Genomic DNA, 18,636 nt, shown 5'->3' with positions numbered 1-18,636 from the left:
TGGTGTGGTGTTTTCGTTTTGTTGTTTTCTTGATCATGCAAACAGCGAAGAATGTTAAGCGAAATTTTTGTAATCACTGGACGAGCCCCAGGCTTGTCTATCCTACATACACGCTTGCTAAACGATCGGCGGCCTCTCTATCTACTGCCTAGCAGAAGCATTGGTCCTAAACACGCACATAATTCTGATGTGGAAACGCGGTTCCTCGATTTAACCTCGTTTTGGTGGGATGGAGAGGACACTCAACACACGTAACCGCTTTTTTTACTTGAATCCTTCCTTCGCTCGCTTTTCCCACTCTGCCCGACGCTGCAGGATGCCCTTAAACTCGTTTATCTCATCGTTGCCACCACCGTCCGTCTCGATGATGGTGGCATTCGACGCATTGTTGTTGATGGCACCGACTCCACCACCAACTCCGTTCGTACTGTTGAGCTGGTTTAGCGACGCGATCGTATGGCGGTTGGTGTTAATGGTGTTGTTGTTGCTCACGGTCGACGGGTTCTCGCACCCGGTCTCCTGTCCCGCCGGGATGGTTGGGTTTGTCGATTTTACGAAGTTGTTGTTCACTGGCGACACAGTGACCGTTGCGCTTGGCAGAAGCGTTTTACGCACCTCCACAAATGACGTCGCATTGCGCGGTTGCGCACCGTTGGGGGAGTTGCCGAAGCGATTCGGTACTCCAAACGGTTTGCTGGTAACACTTTTCCGTAGGATGGCTTCTCCAGAAGCGGGCGTTTGTCCATTCTCATTGGAACCATTCTTTAGCGGTACTCCGTCCGTAAGCGTGCATCCATTCTTAAGCGATCCATTTGTGGCAGGTGCTTGTAGAGGAGTTACTGATACCGCCTGCACAAGGCTTGTAGAGATAAGTTCCGGCTGCTGTTGCTGTTGGTGTTGCTGCTGCTGGGATTGCTTCGTCTGCTGCAATCCCACCTTATCCAGCTTTTCCTCGCTCGATTGATTCTCCTTATCGCTATCAATACTCGACAGAGGTTTGCCACTATCTGTCACCTTGTAATCATCGTCCGAACGCAACTTTAACGACCTCCTAGCAAAAACCTTCATCAGCTCTGGCGTGCCATCCTTATCCTTGCCCTCTTTCTCACCGACGACAAACTTTTTGCGCAGCACCACCAACTCATCCCCACTGCTCGAGCCACTGTTGTAGTTTGAGTTGCCGGTTCCACTACCCGCACTGCCACGCTTCTCCAGCAACTCCTCTGAGGTGGACTTTTTCTTCTCGAACTTAATATCCTCCGAGGAGGACGATATCCGCCGCTCGTACTTGATCTTTTCCTCCGTCACCGACGTACGGCGCTGTAGGATTACCTTCCTATCGTCGCTCAGGTCCTGTGAGAGATTCATCGAGTTGCGCTTGGTACCGGCCAGGTCACCCGTTGCTCCGCCATTGCCAACACCACTGCCCTGCTTGCGGAAAGCGGGTGGACTCTTGGGAATGCCGCCTCCCTCCAGCACCAGACTGGATCGTGCCACGACCGATGGTGGCAGCGGTGGTTTGGACTCGGTGATTTCGATGTTCTCGTTGCTGAACCGTCGCTGCAGCTTTATGGCATCGTCTGGCGGTTGATACTGCCCTGCACTGGCAGTGGGACTAGCAATGGCGGGTGAGGTTGGTGGAGCTGGTGTAGGGGAGGTCGTCAGCACGATACTACTCGTTTTAGTTGGACGTCCAGTACCATCGACACGGTTCAGCTGGATCTTCATAAACTCCGGTACGTTCGCACTTATCTGTCCGGTGGAACAAATCTCATCTAACCGTTCATTGCTGCTACCCTCATCCGAACTCTTGATGATGCTCACAAACTGCGACGACACAAGCTTATCAATGTTTTCCTCAATCTGCGAAATGTTTTGATTCGATTTGTTCAAGATGCTGGTCGGCTCGGGCGGTGTTAGGGTGTTAGTCGTCAGAACAATACTCTTCGGCTGATGGTCTACGTACTCTTCGCGCGGGTTCAACAGATTGTTATCGTTAATTTCAAACTTCTGCAGCGAAGCACTCGACGAGAGGAGTCGCGAATCGCCATCATCGTCCGCATTGCTGATGTAGTCCTTAAACACACGCTGCTTGCCGGTGTTCATGTTCTCCGTCATGCTGAAGAACTTGTGCTCGGTCTCGAGGAAGTTGTTGCTGAAATTGCCCACCGACAGTGATGAGCTCAGGTTCGGTAAGCTTGGCACCTGATGACCGCCTGCCTGCAGCTGGTTCGACACACTGTCCGTGTAAGTGCGGAAGCTTTTCGATTTTTCTACCGATTTCGCCCGTTTGCTGGGACTTTCCTTGTTCGCTTCGGCTGCTGGCTGCGAAGAGATGGAAATTTTCGCCAATTTCTGCTGATACGAACTCAACCCGTACACCTTCGGGCTTTTGAGTCGTTCTCCGTGGCTAACGTACTTCCGGCCATCGCTTTCCTCATCATCACCCTCACCACCGTCCACACTGCGCTCGGAGAACTTGCGAGTTTTGGAGACAAGATACTCCTCGCTTTTGTGCAGCGGTACCTTTCCTTCGCCAATTGTAAGCGAATGGCCACTGCCGGACGATGCGACGGACTGTCGGTTAACTTCCACGTTCGAGGAGTAGCGCTGTGTGTGCTGTTGCTGCTCCCTAGCGTTCGCTTCGCGTTCTTCCGCTGTGAAAATATCTTTCGGAAAGACACGCTGCCGTGCTGCTGGCCCGGACTTGATCTTCTTGTATCCGCTAAGCTCTCCCATCTCGGGCTCTCCAACTACCAACGATAACTTCATAATCTGCTCCGTAGGAATGCAATCAGAAATGGCCGGCTCTGCCGAGCTAATGTATACGCTGCTCGTATTGTCTTCCTTACGTGGGGAGGCAGTTACGGACGAGGATTCTTCCTTGCTTGATTCATGTTTCTTCTTTTTGAAACTGTAGTTTAGGATACGCTTAAAGAATCCATCATCTTCCTTCCTCGATGATACAGTGGATGTTCCTTCCACCGTCAGATGATGCTCGGACGTGCGTTCAAACTCGTGGCTCTTGGAAATGTTCCTGTTAACGTAGATCGAGGAACTGGTGACGGGTACGTCGCCGATCGACAGCTTTGATGTGCTGATTTCTTTGGAGGGTGATCTTGGCATCGGGTGCGATGATAGCGGGGTAGATGTACCAGGTGGCATGATACCGTACGGCAACGAATGGGCTTTCTCGTTTGCTTCCTTTGCAGGTGAAAAGTTGGAAGCGATATTCGTGGAGGAAAGCTTCAATGATTCCTCGTTCACTTCGGGCGTCGCTGGCAACAGGGTTGACTGGAAGGGCAAAAAAGAACAACGGAAGTGTTAGCACTGTTATCAGTTATCGTGAGGCGAAAGGCCTTACACATACCTCTCTTGGGCGAGTTCGAGCTCGGGTAGGGCCCTTTTTCTTTGGTCGTACGGCAAGTTTGTGTTTTGCTGCGGAATGGCTCAGTTTCGATGAATCACCTGATTGGGAAAAACGTATGCATCAATGCGTTAGTGAATGATATCACCCTTACTAGCTCGGTGCCAATTCTTACCACTTTCATCCATATTGTCTGATCGGTTCATACTGATCGAACCGGAGGTGGACGAGTCGAGGTGTAGCAAGTTGTGTCCGCTAGCGTTCGATGCGGATCGATCATCATCCATGTCCGAGCTCGTCATGCTCAGTATACTGAGCGATCCTTCGCTTTTGTTCATGCCGCGATCTTTGCGCTGCGGTGTGATGGGACTCAAGGGCAGTCCGAGATCTTCGTCAGAAACTTCTCCCTGTCGATCTTTCCTTCGCTTGCGCAACACGTCTGCTAGTTCGTTCTGGAATGAAAATAACATTCAATGATCCGTAGAAGCTCACAAGCCCACATAAGCCAATATTTACCTTCAGCGTGATCGATAGGCTGCTAGCTGTGCCGGCGGATTCGGAGAAAACACTATCGTGTGATTGTGAAAGTCCATCGCGGCTAATGTCACTGCAAATAGGAGCACAACATTGCTAGCTGATTATCGACTGTGATTAGAGTAACTATCGGGTTATTAAATTGCTAGTTTATTTACTGGAATGCCACACACGTCCACGTCTAACTCAATGAACCCGCTATCGACATTTAATCGCCAACTAGCAAAGACTACACCGAAAACTTACTTTATGGACCCTCTTATCAGTGTTCGATATCGAAGCACTATCGTTGGTGCTCTATCGATTTGGATCATTACACCGTAGCCGATTGCCGATACAAATAAATCGTCACGTCGTTCTGATTGTTTTACGATAAGCTTATACGCAAGCGAAGCCTGTTAAACACACTCCTATCAACTACTTGTCTCAATGGACTAAAACACACTAGCTAAGCTACAGCTGACACTATTCGGGTACGGTTTGGGTTTCTCTTGAGCACCAATTGCCATTTAACTAAGCGTGGTGCGATAAGATAGGAACCACAGGCATGATAACGGACAAGGGTACGCTCCGTCCAACGTTCAGCGACTTTTTCCGAGCACCTTGACAGGTAATGCAATCCCCACCAGTTCTTATCACAATCGAAGGAATCCCAACCCTATCGAACTTACCTATCCACCAGTCGACCTTCGCTTAGGCTGCGCTGATAATCGGACATCTCCTTGTCTAGATCATCGGAGTTCCGTAGCCGGTAGGTTTCGCGTTTGAAGTACGCTCCGGCCCCAATCTGGGAAGTACCGGGTGGTGCGATACCGGCTGCCGACTCGTTGCGGATGGTGATCGGGACGCCAAAACCGGTCCGCGGAAGCGTTGCATCGGTCGTCGAACAGCCGGGTGTGGCAAAGTGGATGTGGGTGGGCCCTTTCGCACCGAGCTGGCCCGGGGCACGGTCCGCCGACGATACGGTTCGGCGACGAAAAATTCGCCGTAGGTTGCGCAGTGGATGGAACCGTTTCCGCTTGGTGGTGTCGCTGGTGTTGGCAGGGGCTGCTGTGGAGTAACGAAAAACAAACACAAACACACAATAAGCTGATGGGAGACTAGACTAGAGGCTGATATGTTAGGTTGTGGCGTAGCATAGCGCAACCCAAGTGTGAGAGATAAGACTCGCACTCTACGACTGTTTGCCTTTTAAGGCAATTGTTTCGCACAGCGATTCGGTCGAACGATTGGTTGTTTTTAGATGTTTGCTCGATTCTATACACATCCATTTATCGATGTCGACTGGCGCAAGTCCTCGTTCAAAGACGCCACACGCCGGCAAGGTGTCTTACAACTCCAATCGTTGTAATCGTACGTCGAATGAAATTTATTTTATTGGAGTTTGCCCTGATAGATAATGATAAAGCATCTACACGCATCCCTATTGTTCGCTTATCGCTACGAATCATTAATATCTGACAACTGTGTTGGGTGTTGTTTTCTTGAAGATAATTTAATCTTTACTACTATCAGCGCTTCTAGCGCTAATACTGTATTATCTAAGGCCGTGGGAGTAATGGACGTTTGGCTGGCAAAAGCTGTCGTCCAATTAGATGCACTTTGCTGCCGGTTCGATCTACAATAAAGTATATGAGTACGTGTGTGTAGCGTATATGACCCCGTGCTGGGGCATGTTTCAGGCAGCTGTGCGACCTGGGTGATATTTACCCGACAATGTTTGCTCTAGCTCCCGTAGACCAACGACGGGTAGCCATTTACAAACATGAGCTTAACCTCTTACAACATCGTGGACCTGATACTGTAAGACTATAATAATGTTACTCATTCCATGTTATTGATTTAAGTAATATGAGACGTTATTTGCACAAGAAGATGACATCCACAGTTAGACATAAACATTTTTGTGAGCAAACCCGAAGAGCAATTACTGTAATGGCGTCTTACGCCACGCTATAAATATTTATCGTTAAATGCAAAAACACAAGCTCTTGGTAGAAAACAAACCCTTCATTGAAGAGCTCTTTTCTTCGATGCAATATGGCGCTCTCTCTCTCTCTGTACACCTCACGCTAAGGTGCTGATCCGCACAAACAATCGCATCATCAATTCCATCAGCCACGCGGTTTAATATGGATGTTCTACAACCGCAATAACCTCTACACTAATACCGCACACTACCTGATGTTCGCAATCGGATGACATCAGCTGTCAAACATTGTTTGTCGGCGGGCGCTGATCGAGCGGTAAACTTGAGCGACAAGGGAATGGAAACCGGACACTCCAACAATAAATACGCCTATTACTACCGACCAGAGACCCGCGGGTGTAGGTGTCAAAAGTATGGTCAATATAAATCAACCGCAACACCACTCTTTCGGATCGCTGGGTCATTTACACGCCTGTCTTTGTCGGCGAATAGTCGACGATCAACTCCTTTTAGCCGTCACACATCAGTGGACTTTAGGCTTGTGCGAACAGACACTTCCTACTGCCGTTGGAAAGTGTCTCGAGGAGTAAATTAAGCGTCAAGCGACAAGTTCATTCATATTCCGACATTTTACGATAGAAGTTGAGTAAGACAGGCCAAACTCTCAAACAATGTATCTAACGACCGACCACTCAGGGATGGAGCTATCTCTCTTTCCAATCGGCAAAGCAACCCATTATGTTTTGTGGCGCACATCGGTAAGTACATCATAACCGGCCCTCTACGCTCGTTCCACTGCTTACACTCTGACCTCTGCTTGTGAGTAAACATTGTGCAGTTGTAATTATGCACAAGAAAGCCCCCATTCAGGACCTGTTCACTCGCTTGTGTCAGAGCTGGTTTTACTGGTAATGTCGTTGCCATCGCTATGAGCTTTTCGATTTAATGTACGATTCGTCCAAACCTCAAGAGGCTACCGAAAACATGCAACCCGAAGCCCGCTTGAAGCTCGCAAGAAAGCCAGAGACACGGAGAGTGAGAAGAAGCCTCTGGTTAAGGTTATGATGGCGGAAGTTAATTATTTACATTATTGTGATTAAGATTATTACCTTGCGCTCTGAAGCAATGACCGATAACTTCGGGCACTTTTTACGTACATGGGTGTTTCTTATTTTTGTGTGTGCTTCCTTCGCTTTACTAGTACTTTATATGGTATGACCAAAAGGCTCAAGGCACGAGCGGCTGGGCAGATGGATAATGATGCGCCATTCGGAAAATTAATCCACCATTTTCTCGAGCGCACTACCCAGGCGGTGAAACTTTGTTGTGTCTCGCTGGGCCTAAGGAAGGGTACTGAGTACTATTTTGTACAAAATTGTCCAATTTTCCAATGCCGTGCGTTTTGTTTTCTCCGGAAAGAGGGGAGGGGGGGGGGATTCGGTTTTTGTTAAAAATAAATTTATTACTCCATTACGTTCGGTGCATTCAAATGGATTCATTTTCGAGCTGGAGAAGGCCTCTGGAAATTCACCATAAAAGGATCCTCACTCGGATCGCGCGATAAGACGGAAGGAAATCTGTTTCGCAACCGAGCTAAATTATATAAATCCACAATCAACGCATTTTAAGCAATGCGAAAACATCTTATCATGGATAAACTTTGCGATTGCCAAAGTTTTACGAGAAGCTTATCATTTCGTAGATCAAAAAGCATCCATTCGTGAGACATCATTTAGTGGAGACAAAATTTGATCTTGGACCAATTCAAAAAAATAATACAAAACAACCGGTCACGGATGACAGTTGACACCTTCTAGTGTTGTTTTTCGCTATTTGAAATGCATTTTAACGCAACACGATCGAAATCGGTTCGGGATGCAACAAACTCGCGCACTGTTTATAAACGTTTATAGGTGCGTGGGGAATGTTTTATTAAAATTGTTTTTATTTACCGACTGCCATTACATTATTTCATCTGCTTTACTTTCTCAAAATATATAAAAGAAACCAATAAATGTCACTCTTTTGCTGAAAAAAAAAAAAATGGTTGCCCAATTTATAACGCATTTATTTCCGAGCATGATGATTGACAGATAATGCCTCGAAAAAATAAAAAATAAAAACATACTTCAGTTCACGAATTGCGTTCAACATTCAACTCAACAAAAAAAAAGCTCAGATTAGATGTCGTTATCTGATCCACCGACCGGCCCATGTTCATCCAGCGCTCCATCATTTCGTCTATCACGTGCACGTGCCAATTGCGAAGGGCACGAGGCCACTAGCACCATCACTTCTCGGTCAATTGTCAGTGGTGGCCCTTTTGCTCACATCACATGGCGCCATTTGCAGGAGCACGAGCCGTCAAGATGGTTATAAATTCGAAAGTATTTTACCTTCCGGCCACGTTGCGAAGGACCAGTTGAAGGTTTCTTTTGTTTTTACTTTTCCCCGAGTGCTTACAAGTGCAATCGACACCCTGTGAGGGATGTGTGTAGGTGGTTGTGTATGTATATTTTTTGTAAATTCGATGTGGCTAGAGGGTTTTAAAATAGAGGGTGATTTCAATGGAATAGCTGTATACTTGACGTCAATTTTGAGTACACAGATCACGTGAAGAGTTCCTGTAGGGTCTTGTCCAAAGTAGGGCTTTTCTTTGGCAGGCCTACAAATGATGGAGTTTTCTTATTCCAGAGTTTTTTTCCTTGGTTCATAATTTATATACAAGTGACAGGATCCAGGATCAACCGTCACTATATTTTTGATCTGATTTTATATATTCTGATCTAAACATATGTAGATTATTCTTCAATAAAATGTGTCATAAACAAATTGGTAATCAGGTGCAGATTCCACAGAGACCATGAAGTTTCCAGCCAGAAATTTTACAGTTCTGAACAGTTCAGTTCGAGGATCACAGAAATACACTACATGTATTACTACATGGACACTACAAACTGATGTCAAAGGCATCAAACGCTCCCTTACAAACCAGGATACCTGTAAAAAATGCTAAACTGCTACTAATTCCACTATTGCAGCACTCCTTATACCAAATATCTGAGTTTCCGTCTAGCTTTTACTTGCACCATTTGTTTAAAAGTCAACCACTCGTAGCCACATAATCTGTACTTCCAATTTCCGGCAGTACGCTTGCCTTTTCAATCAGTAAATTTCTCGTACGCACTCGTCCATCAATCCATCAATCAAATCAAATTTCGGACGCCGGCCTGGAATCCGTTCGACCTTGACGCCCTTGCCGTTTTGTTACACATCCACAGCAGCAGCAGCAGCAGCAGCAGCACCAACTATTATCGTGATTCGCTCAACACAATGCTCGATCTCCCGAAAAATTGGAAGAAAAATTAAAAATACCACACAATGGTGCCCCATTATCAACACCGGGAAAGTGGGCTATTGATTTTCTTCGACTTCTTTTGCTCCGGTGTCTTCTCGGCCACCATTTGCAACTGAAAAATGGAAGCAAGAAAAAGCGTTGCAAGCGTCTCCTTCTGGCTGAGCCGTGTGTTCCGATCGTTGGATGCGCACTTCACTTTGTTTTTGTGTTTATACGCGGGTTTTTTTGTTTTGTTGGATTTGCAAATATGATGCATATTTGATGTGTATGTCCGACTCCACCCATTCAAAAAACGTGCAAGCTTCGAAGCAAAGGAAGAAAAATTCGTCTTCATAAAAGATTGCTCCGAATATGTTTCGGTGTGTGTGTACAAAAAGTTGTGCAAATTTTCCACTATTACAAAGAAGCCAGAAAGAAAGGAAGCAGGAAAAACCTTAACCTTACACCCAGACACACATTTAGCAGGCAGTTGTGCAGTAGCTCATTGAGGGAGGGATCTACCCCTATTTCGCCATTATCTTATGGGCAGCGGATGATGTTGATGATGATGATGATCCATCTCTGAACTATTTCACCCAAAATCATCTGCTTGCATCCAAATCTTTTGGTTTTCCATTTTTTTTTCTTTCACTATTCATTTTTCCATCCAATTTTGTTCGCGGTTACCATAAATATGCGGGAAAAGCGCGAACCCAGAGTAGCAGAAGTAGGTGCATTAATCATTTTGGCTAAATCGTTCCGGGGCGGCATCTGCTTCTTCGCACTGCTGCTTACCAGGCGAGTTTGCCACCGTTAAACATTTGTTTCCTGCCTCGTTTTTTTGGGGGCGAAAGAGGAATGGTTTTAAGGAAACAAAGAGGTACAGACGGCTTAAAGGTGTGCTATTTTTTTCTGATGTGTAGCTTATCGTTATCTGTTTGCTTTGCAACTATTTTCGAGTACCGATTCGAGCACCTTTCCTTTTTCGACGTGAGTCTTCTCTCCAATAAAAAAAGAGCAGCAGCTGCTGTGTTCCAAAAACTTTAAGACTCATTTCGGTATTTTTTTTTTTAACCACCCTGTCCAACTTGGCTTCCCAGATTGAAGGTAGGTGATAGCGAGTAGTAGGCGAGCAATGTGACTTTCTTATCAGCTTCTTTATGTCTGTTTGTCTACCACAGCAGCAGTAGCACGAGTAGCCCTGGACGACCTTTCGGCCTATCATAATCTACACAATTTTAATTTAATTTCACCTCCAAAGCTTAAGCTTTGGATCGGGACCTACACACACACACACACACACACACACACACACACACACAGCTGAGGGCAATTAGCGTCGGTTGTGATGTTTCCCTTCGAAGCCAACCCCACTCCACTTCACACATCACGCCCACAGTTCGCCCGTTTGCAAATCAGATTCTGCTCACTCGCACTTTTGCTTTTGCGTGTCGAACGTCCGTGAGAAAGACGTGCGCCCCCAACAGGCAGAAGAGCGACCCAACCGACAGGCTCTGGTTGGGATGAGCATTTTGGGAACTTTTCACATCATTATCATTGAATGATGGCCGGATGGCACACTTTCCCACACCGCCATCGTGCACAGAGCTTTTTAGACGAATCGGGAATTTTTATTCATTTTCTTCGCACACACAATTTCCACGCTGGCTTGTATTTTGTCGGTCTATCCCGACTTTTTTTTGCTTAAGACACATCTAAAGAAAAAGGAATGACGGTTTTATTTCCCTCCTCTGTAAAGGCTTTATAGTCACAAAGGTCACACACTTACACTAGCTAGCTGAGTAACGATTGCGGCAGACCATTTAAGGGAAATGTAGGAAAAGCTTCTTTGTATGTGAAATGAAGCTAGCAACAAGCTGAAGAAACACTGGTTTTTCACTTAAAACCTTCCCAATTTAAAACACGTATTTTCATTCATTTTCATTTTCACACACAAAAAAAATTAAAATTAATCGAAAATCAATAACTGATGGGGCTTGCTTCCATTCAGTCATTCAAGCATCAAGGACACATTCGTAACATAAACTCCACAAATACTCAAACACACACTCGCCCATGCCTCCCTTCACTTAAGGGCTTGGGAAAATCACCTTGAAACTCACCACCCGCATCTTACTACACCCACAGACACTACCAGAAAAAAATAACAGCTTACACACATTCACTACTATCTTGGAAGGAAACTAGTTATGCTCTCTACACCGAATGGAATAAAACACGCACCCTGTCTTCAAGAGAGAGAAAAAAACGAATAAGGAAAAGCCCACACCAATTGTATTCCGTCAACCACAACTAATCGGGAAAAATTTTGCCCGGCCCTTGCTAACACGATTCTGTTTTTGACAGCTGTCAATAAAACGGTAGTTTTCCCTTGGAAACTTTTTTTTTTGTTTTTGCTTGGTGCACTTTAATTTTGCTAGTATAATGATAATAAACCATTCAAAAACACACCTTTGAAAACGAACCACACGAGCACGATTCGATCAATATACCTTCACTGGGACACCAAGCTAAAGCCACCGTGGATCGAGCTTTCGAGGTTAGATTTAGCCTTGATCGCGATCGCAAGAGACCGTTTTTGGAGCAGACCGAAGAAAAACCCACGCTTCTGGTCCGAACGCGTCGTGTGACGGGAGGGGTGTGCCAGAGCCAGGCACAACACAAAACTACGTCCGCCGTAAGCAAGTAGCCGAACGTCAATGAAACCCGCGGTGCCGTCGACAGCAGCACACCGCGAATCGAGTGGTAAGAGCGAGATACGGTACAGCCCGTGGTGGTTGTGGGGCTTAGGTAAAGATCGCACCCGGCCACCCATACACATGCATTCCACCGCAGGGCCCGTTCGTAGTTCGTAGGTGGAAGTTCGCTGTTTTGCGTTTTCGCGTGCTTCACGAGGCAGCCAGCCACGCGGTACCGTCGGTCGGTGAGATCATCTTCGCCTTTAAAGGTAGCAGCAGCAGGAGTAGTAGTAGTAAGGGTTACTATTTACAAGTGCGCACCGAGGCGAAGCGTGTGGCGTTTTTTTTTTTTTTGCTTCTACCATTTGCAATCTTATTACAAGCACTTTTGGATGCAAATCGCTAATGCAAACAAATTGATTTGCGAGAGCTCAGCCACGCACATCAAGGATCGTATCATCTAAAAAGCATTCTTGTTACACCAAAACAGGTATTTGAAGCGTTGTGAATCAGTGAATCAAGGTTATTGCAGGATTTGCACGGAAAGAGGTGTTTGATTAAAGGGGTGTTCATGCATTAACGTTAAGTGAAGATTATATTTTACCGATTGATGATGATAATGCTACGTAACCGTCATTTAAAAAAAATATATTGTGTATGTTTAGTAAACGATAACAAGGCTTGCGTGTCATAGTAATAAATATCTGCACGAACAAGCATTAAATAGAGATGACAATATTTCAAATAAAATAAAACTATTTCTTTATTTTTAAAGTGTTTATTACAAAAAAGATTTTGACAGCTTTCATATAAAATTTATCAAAGATCTTGTTTTGAGCAGTGATGTTGAAAGAGGCCTCATCAGATGAGTAGAGTATTGTAGTGAAATCACCTTATCACTAAGCTGAGTTTAAATGCTTTCAACGATTAAATCTAAAGGAAAATCATACTCAACTCACTAATTTTACTTCACATATATCAAATAAGTATGCAATTTCAAGTTCATTGTCAGTGAAAGAAACGTTCCCTATTTGAAGCAATATTAATCTATCAAGATAAGATTCAATTATTGAAATATCACCTGAAAAAAAAAATGGCTAACCTATCAGACATCACTCCTACACTAATCAAGCAATTCTGTTGCCTTACGAAGTGCTATCTGATCGCAGGTAAAATGTTGCTATTTTCCACCTGAAAACCCCTGTATTTGAAAAGTACCTTCTACCCAGTGAAAATATAGCAATGACCTTTCTGCATCTAAAATTGAGCATGCAATTCGCACGTCCATTTCTACAATTTTCTATCAACTTCAACCACTTCTCGACCACTTTCACCCTCATCATAAAAAAACACACACACATATTCAAATGTACTGTTCGAAAGTGCATCTTCGCGCGTCAATTGTACGAGATTGCGAATTAAAATCCATCCTATTTGCCAATTATTGCACACCATTCCAATGCAAAAAAAAAAAAAAAACGAGGGCCTTCACCTCGAATGACCTTTTTCCGGTACATCCAAAAAATCGAAAGGTAAAATGCATGTGCAGTGTATGCTCACAAAATTTGACGTCCATCACCGGCAAAACCAAATCAAACGTTCAAAAAAATCCTTCTCGTTCGATCCGTGGAAACTCACGAGGAAAATTGGACTGCACGTGAAAAAAACCCGGTTTTCACGGCCCAGCGTTTTTGTATGTTGGATCGTGGAAGATTCATCAGATACGGGAGCAAGGTTTATGCTCGATAGATTGTTCGAGTTCGATTGATAACAAAAAGGTAGTCAAAAGTGTGATAGGCAAACAAACCAACTGACAGGTAACGGTAGATCGATGGGCAAGTTTTTAAAACGACAAAAATCAAATATCCAACCAAAAAAGGGGTACAGCAGCTGCATTTCCAACGGAAGCAGAAAGCATATGCAAACGAAATTACCAGACGCCGGGCCTGGCCATTAAGATCCAAATAATTGCATACCCACGTATAAGGAGGCCATCTTAAAGCCTCCGTTCGATGGAGGGTGCGAACATGATCGTGAAGCCACCTTCAAGAGCAAAACTCTCATTTTCGATCATCACTTCCTGGCGATCCACCAATTTTTGCCTCTTTCTCGTGCACCTAAACATGTGCGAGCTTCTCACTTTTCACAAATGTCGGACATTCACATCAAAGCGCTTTTGATTATTTTCTATCTTTCTGTGTAATTGGAAAAAAATCGAACCGCAGGGAAAGCTTGGTGACCGTTCGGGTCACTGGCTGGGAAAGTCTTATCACACGCACGCACGCACGCCACGTACACGCATCAGGTTCACTTCCGGTTCAGGTTTAACGCATAACGACTGCGATTATGCTCACCGGTACTGACGCAATCGAAACGATCAAAGCCCGAACATGACAGCGCTGCTGCTTGTGATCATTCATATTAAGAGATTTTATGCATCCCGGGCGTACGAACCGGATGTTGTGGCTGTGGAAAATCTTTGACCCTACGCAAATTACCTGCCCTGTTCGACTGACCAACTGTGTCCACTGGGTCGGTCTGAGGTCGGAGCTTGTTCAGCGTGACTTTACACGACTTTGGTTAGCACTTTTTGCTCTACATTTGCTAACCACTGTTTCAGGTGGTTTTCTTTCTCCTTTCGTTTTATCTTTACCTAAGAGTGCGCAATAAAAGTATCAAGCTTTGATCTAGTTTTGTGATTTTGTTTTGCTTTTTTCTTCTCCATCCATCATTTGTTTTTATTTTTATCTTCCCGTTTTCGTTAACACATAGCGAAATTCCTACGACACACATTGGACTCGCTGGGAGACTTAAGTGACTCCCAAAACACGAACTCCACAACAAGAAACTGCCAAACAAAACTCAAAGCTAGATGAATTAAGGCAAGAAAAGCCAAGCAACAAAACACAACTGCGTCAGTTTAAAACGCGTATCGTAAAAGTAGCAGAACCGTTAGACGGATTGCGGCATCCGTCCCGTGTGTGTGTGTGAATGCGCGCGCGCGTCAGTGCTTCAAATCGGCCGTTTAACATCGCTGCGTACTCCACACACCACAATTACACCCCAAAGCATCTTTTTGGTGGCTCATTTCGGGGCATAGCTACAGTGTTTCACACATCCCCTCCAGTCCCGCTTTAAAGCATCCAGCTCCCTTAAGTTCAGCCCGGTCGAGCTTTACTTAGGGCGGGTACCTGGGATTTTGTTCAATTGAAAACCGCTCCACTTGCTATGAACGCTTCTTGTGCACGTGCTGATTAATTTTACTGCACGTTGTTTTGTACTTTTTTGTGTGTATACTGCTCCTTTCTTCATCCCCAACACCCCAGGCCTTTTGTGCCTTTTGTAGTCGGGGTACGATTTGCCTCATGTATGCTTCATATGTGCGGCGCCGTAAAGTACTGTACTGACGTTACTGTAAAGTTGCCGTTTTCGTACAAACGCTCTATTGCAGCATTACTGGTGGTTTTATGTATGACGAAAGCAGCACCGCACTACGCATGTAAAATCAGTGTGCGAAATAGAAGACGTACCAATCCTACCATTTACTATGGCTTCGATGCAATGGAGATGGGGGTTTGAAGGCCGCAAGGACATGATAACTAAAATTGATATTTCACGTACGCCGTAAAGGGGCAATAACAAGTGACCAAACGCGGGGAGGGCACTTTAAAACAACGGTGTTGAAAAGCGCGGTTATGGTCGAGTGACGTAGATTTAAAATTTATAATAAAAGCAGAAGTACGGATTGTACAAAACATTCCATTTGTTGAGTGTTGTGGAAAATATCGAATCCATCACTCCCCAATCGCTTTCGTTTCCTTAATAATGCTTTTTTGCACTTTGTTGTTAATTTGATTTTTTATTGCGTTATTTTTTAAAATGGGAAAAAAAAATTTGAAAACAACTAATTAAATCCATTTTTAAACTTAAAGAAAGCGTTTCAGCAAACGTAAATCTTTAAGTTCAAATAATCCAACAGTTGACTTCGTAGCTCGAAAGCGAACGTGCGTCGATATTCGAGCAGCAAACTTATGCCCCTCGAGTTATGCAGACCGCAGTACACGGCCACAAAAGTAGCTTTGCTTTTTAAAAGCACAACAGCTTAGATATGCAGACGCAACATGAACGCTGCCGTTCGTTGCACAATGACGGACTGCTGGAGCTTGAGGACCGGATTTTTTGTTATTTAATTTTATTTAGGGATTTATTCATTTACTGTTTTATCAACAATTATATGAACTAGTTGCCAATACAAATTTTTAGTATGATTTTATTTCAATCAGGTCTTTCTCGTTAATTTAAAACCGCGCTGTGCTCCTCTCTATTGGTTAGACGAACTTACCGGTATTTTGTTTTCGAGAGCTAACACAAACACTCGAATCTATCAATGGGCATCACAACGTTATAAACCAATTCTATAATCACTATGTGGTTTTAAAAATCATTTAAGTTGAATAAACAAACTTACCGACTGTTTCCGGTGTGGTGATCGTGATCGGAATGTCCTGCACTTGTGCGACGGGTGCGTTATCCAATGGTGGCGAATTTTCGCGCACACATGACATCAAACCCGCTGACATCTGTGAAAGAAAGTAGACAATTTAGTCAAAACTGTAAGCACGCAATAAATCACGATTGAATTTCTAGTTTGCCAACCGAACGTAAGAAAGAACAAGAAACGTTGCGTGTGTGTGTGCGCTGTTGTGAGAATAACATCATGCATAGCCATGTAGCTAAACGGGGCAGAAGGAAGTGCAACGGCATGCATGGTTGGGACTGATTGATAAGGTCAATTTAGAACCATAGCACCATAGCAGGCTGACTGTCAAGCACGGTTCTTCTTCTAACCTAGCAGCAGGAAGGTTAAAACAATTCCGAAACAGACGTAGTCAGAGACATCGCGCACTGCATTTTATTGATATGAGAAAGAGTTAATGCGCTCGGGTGAGCCATATTACTGTCAGAAAAAAAAACTTGGCGGAAAGAACCTTGCCCGCTGCTTTGCTATGATGCGTGCATCAGGACGTGCGTTCGAGAAATTGTAATGCGCAGTGTCACTAAAACGGAACAAGGAAATGCAATCTGTGATAACGTGTACTTGTGTGGTTTGGAATGTAGTTCTTTGTTTGGTATACACACACACACACAGATTCGTCATATCTGTCAGCATTAACAAAGCGAAGAAAAAAAAGGAAGTAAAAGCTAAACAAACTGATAAGTAATTGTATAATGAACTTTGAGCTGATAAAAAAGTACAGAAAAACATAACTTTTAAGCAGCTATTGCCATTAGGTTCCGATGAAATTAAACGTAAAAGATAAAACCAATTCAAAACAAATAATTTTTTCCACGAAAAGGAAAAATAAAATATGGAAAATGTAAATTAACATTTGGAAGCCAATGAGAAAGCATTTATGATGACAACGAACAAGTATTTGGCACAAATTTTACCAACGAAACATATAAAACAGACAATTGTTTAACAATGTGTAATATAAAAAATTGAGAAAAAAAAACTTCAATTTAGACTAGAACGATGTTTGGATTTTTTTGTAAGTACTCACGCATCGAGTTTTGAACACAGAAGCATGTAAAGAGAAGGGTTAGAGAAAGAGAAATAGAAAATACACACAATATATCCAGGATTATCAATCTACTACCACGCCAATTAGAATAGTGATGAGTGAGTGTGATTTAGGGGAGAAATATTGGGAAGGAAACAACATGTTGACACAAAAACATATGGAAGTTAGGGAGTTAAATTGTGATTAAATGTGTTTTTGATTGTGATTTGTGTTTCAACTCGCTTTGTCGACTATTTGTATTCGGTTGATTCGGTTCACTCGATCCTTGTTAGCCCATCAGTTAAGTTACCTGTAAATAAAAAAGAAACCAAAGAAAACATACTAATTAATATGCAATCTTAAGTGCATGTCTTAATAAATGCTAACACAAACAACGACTTGTTTGTTTTATCTAATAATGTCGAATGCTTTTCGATCGCGATATGAAAAATTAGGTAATACATGCATCCCGTCAGCGGAAAACGGTGAGAAAGCAGCACACAATTGACAGTGAAATGAGCCACCAATCAGACCAAGGTGAGCTAGAGATCAGTAGGTAACGATGGTTTTCCGCTCCAGTTTGCAGCCATCCGAGCATTTTCGTATTACATTTAGTGTACTTTTCGCTTCACGCACATCATCTTTTTTTTTTTGCACAAAGCTTACTTCCACTAAGCAGTTTGTTGTTTGATGGTGGTTTGTGGTGGTGAGTCGCTCATCATCTTTTTCTACTTTTTGCCACCATACATCATGCCTCCAGTAAACCACTAAAAGAGTGAAACCGACACCATTCAGCTCGTTCGACGATTTTCCAAGGCTAACAAGGGGGTGCGGCAGAGCGCAAGTGAGCAAAATGCTCGCATCGGTTTTCATTCCATCACGGATTCCGCGATTCGCGTGCACCCACCACCCACAGCATGTGCCAATCCCCGCTGGGGGGGGGGGGGGGGTGTGATGATTTAAATTAATCCGATTGTTAACTGAGCCTTAACAACGCTATCGCCATTACATTTAATTGTTAGAAAATGGCAAACGTATCGATTTGATGCACAGATTGGCAGGCGGGCTCGGCCAAATCGATAAAGCGAAATCGCGGAAAACGACAAACATTAGAAGAAACAGTGTAGTGTGTTTGCGAACTGCATCGAAAGCAAAACATTGCTAATGGCATTGTAAGGGGTGAAACAATAACAAAATGATGGTGT

General features: G+C 44.0%; 1 protein-coding gene across 2 annotated transcripts in view; it reads right to left on the bottom strand.

The window, feature by feature from the left end:
• Positions 1-264: 264 nt before the first annotated feature.
• Positions 265-18,636, bottom strand: part of LOC126567790 (serine-rich adhesin for platelets) — a 31,080-nt gene continuing 12,708 nt past the window's right edge. The window contains exons 2-7 of one of the 2 annotated variants that reach the window (XM_050224089.1): positions 16,336-16,447; positions 4,573-4,951; positions 3,884-3,974; positions 3,543-3,819; positions 3,371-3,468; positions 265-3,294 (exon numbers count right to left, since the gene is read on the bottom strand). In XM_050224089.1, the coding sequence (XP_050080046.1) occupies positions 265-3,294; positions 3,371-3,468; positions 3,543-3,819; positions 3,884-3,974; positions 4,573-4,951; positions 16,336-16,447 (3,987 nt within the window). Of the gene's footprint in view, positions 3,295-3,370; positions 3,469-3,542; positions 3,820-3,883; positions 3,975-4,147; positions 4,281-4,572; positions 4,952-16,335; positions 16,448-18,636 lie in introns of those variants that run through there. The other variant, XM_050224090.1, reaches the window with a different exon arrangement.

Source organism: Anopheles maculipalpis, chromosome 2RL (assembly GCF_943734695.1).
Source record: "Anopheles maculipalpis chromosome 2RL, idAnoMacuDA_375_x, whole genome shotgun sequence".
Lineage (NCBI taxonomy): Eukaryota > Metazoa > Arthropoda > Insecta > Diptera > Culicidae > Anopheles > Anopheles maculipalpis.
This window is presented reverse-complemented; position numbering and strand designations above follow the sequence as displayed.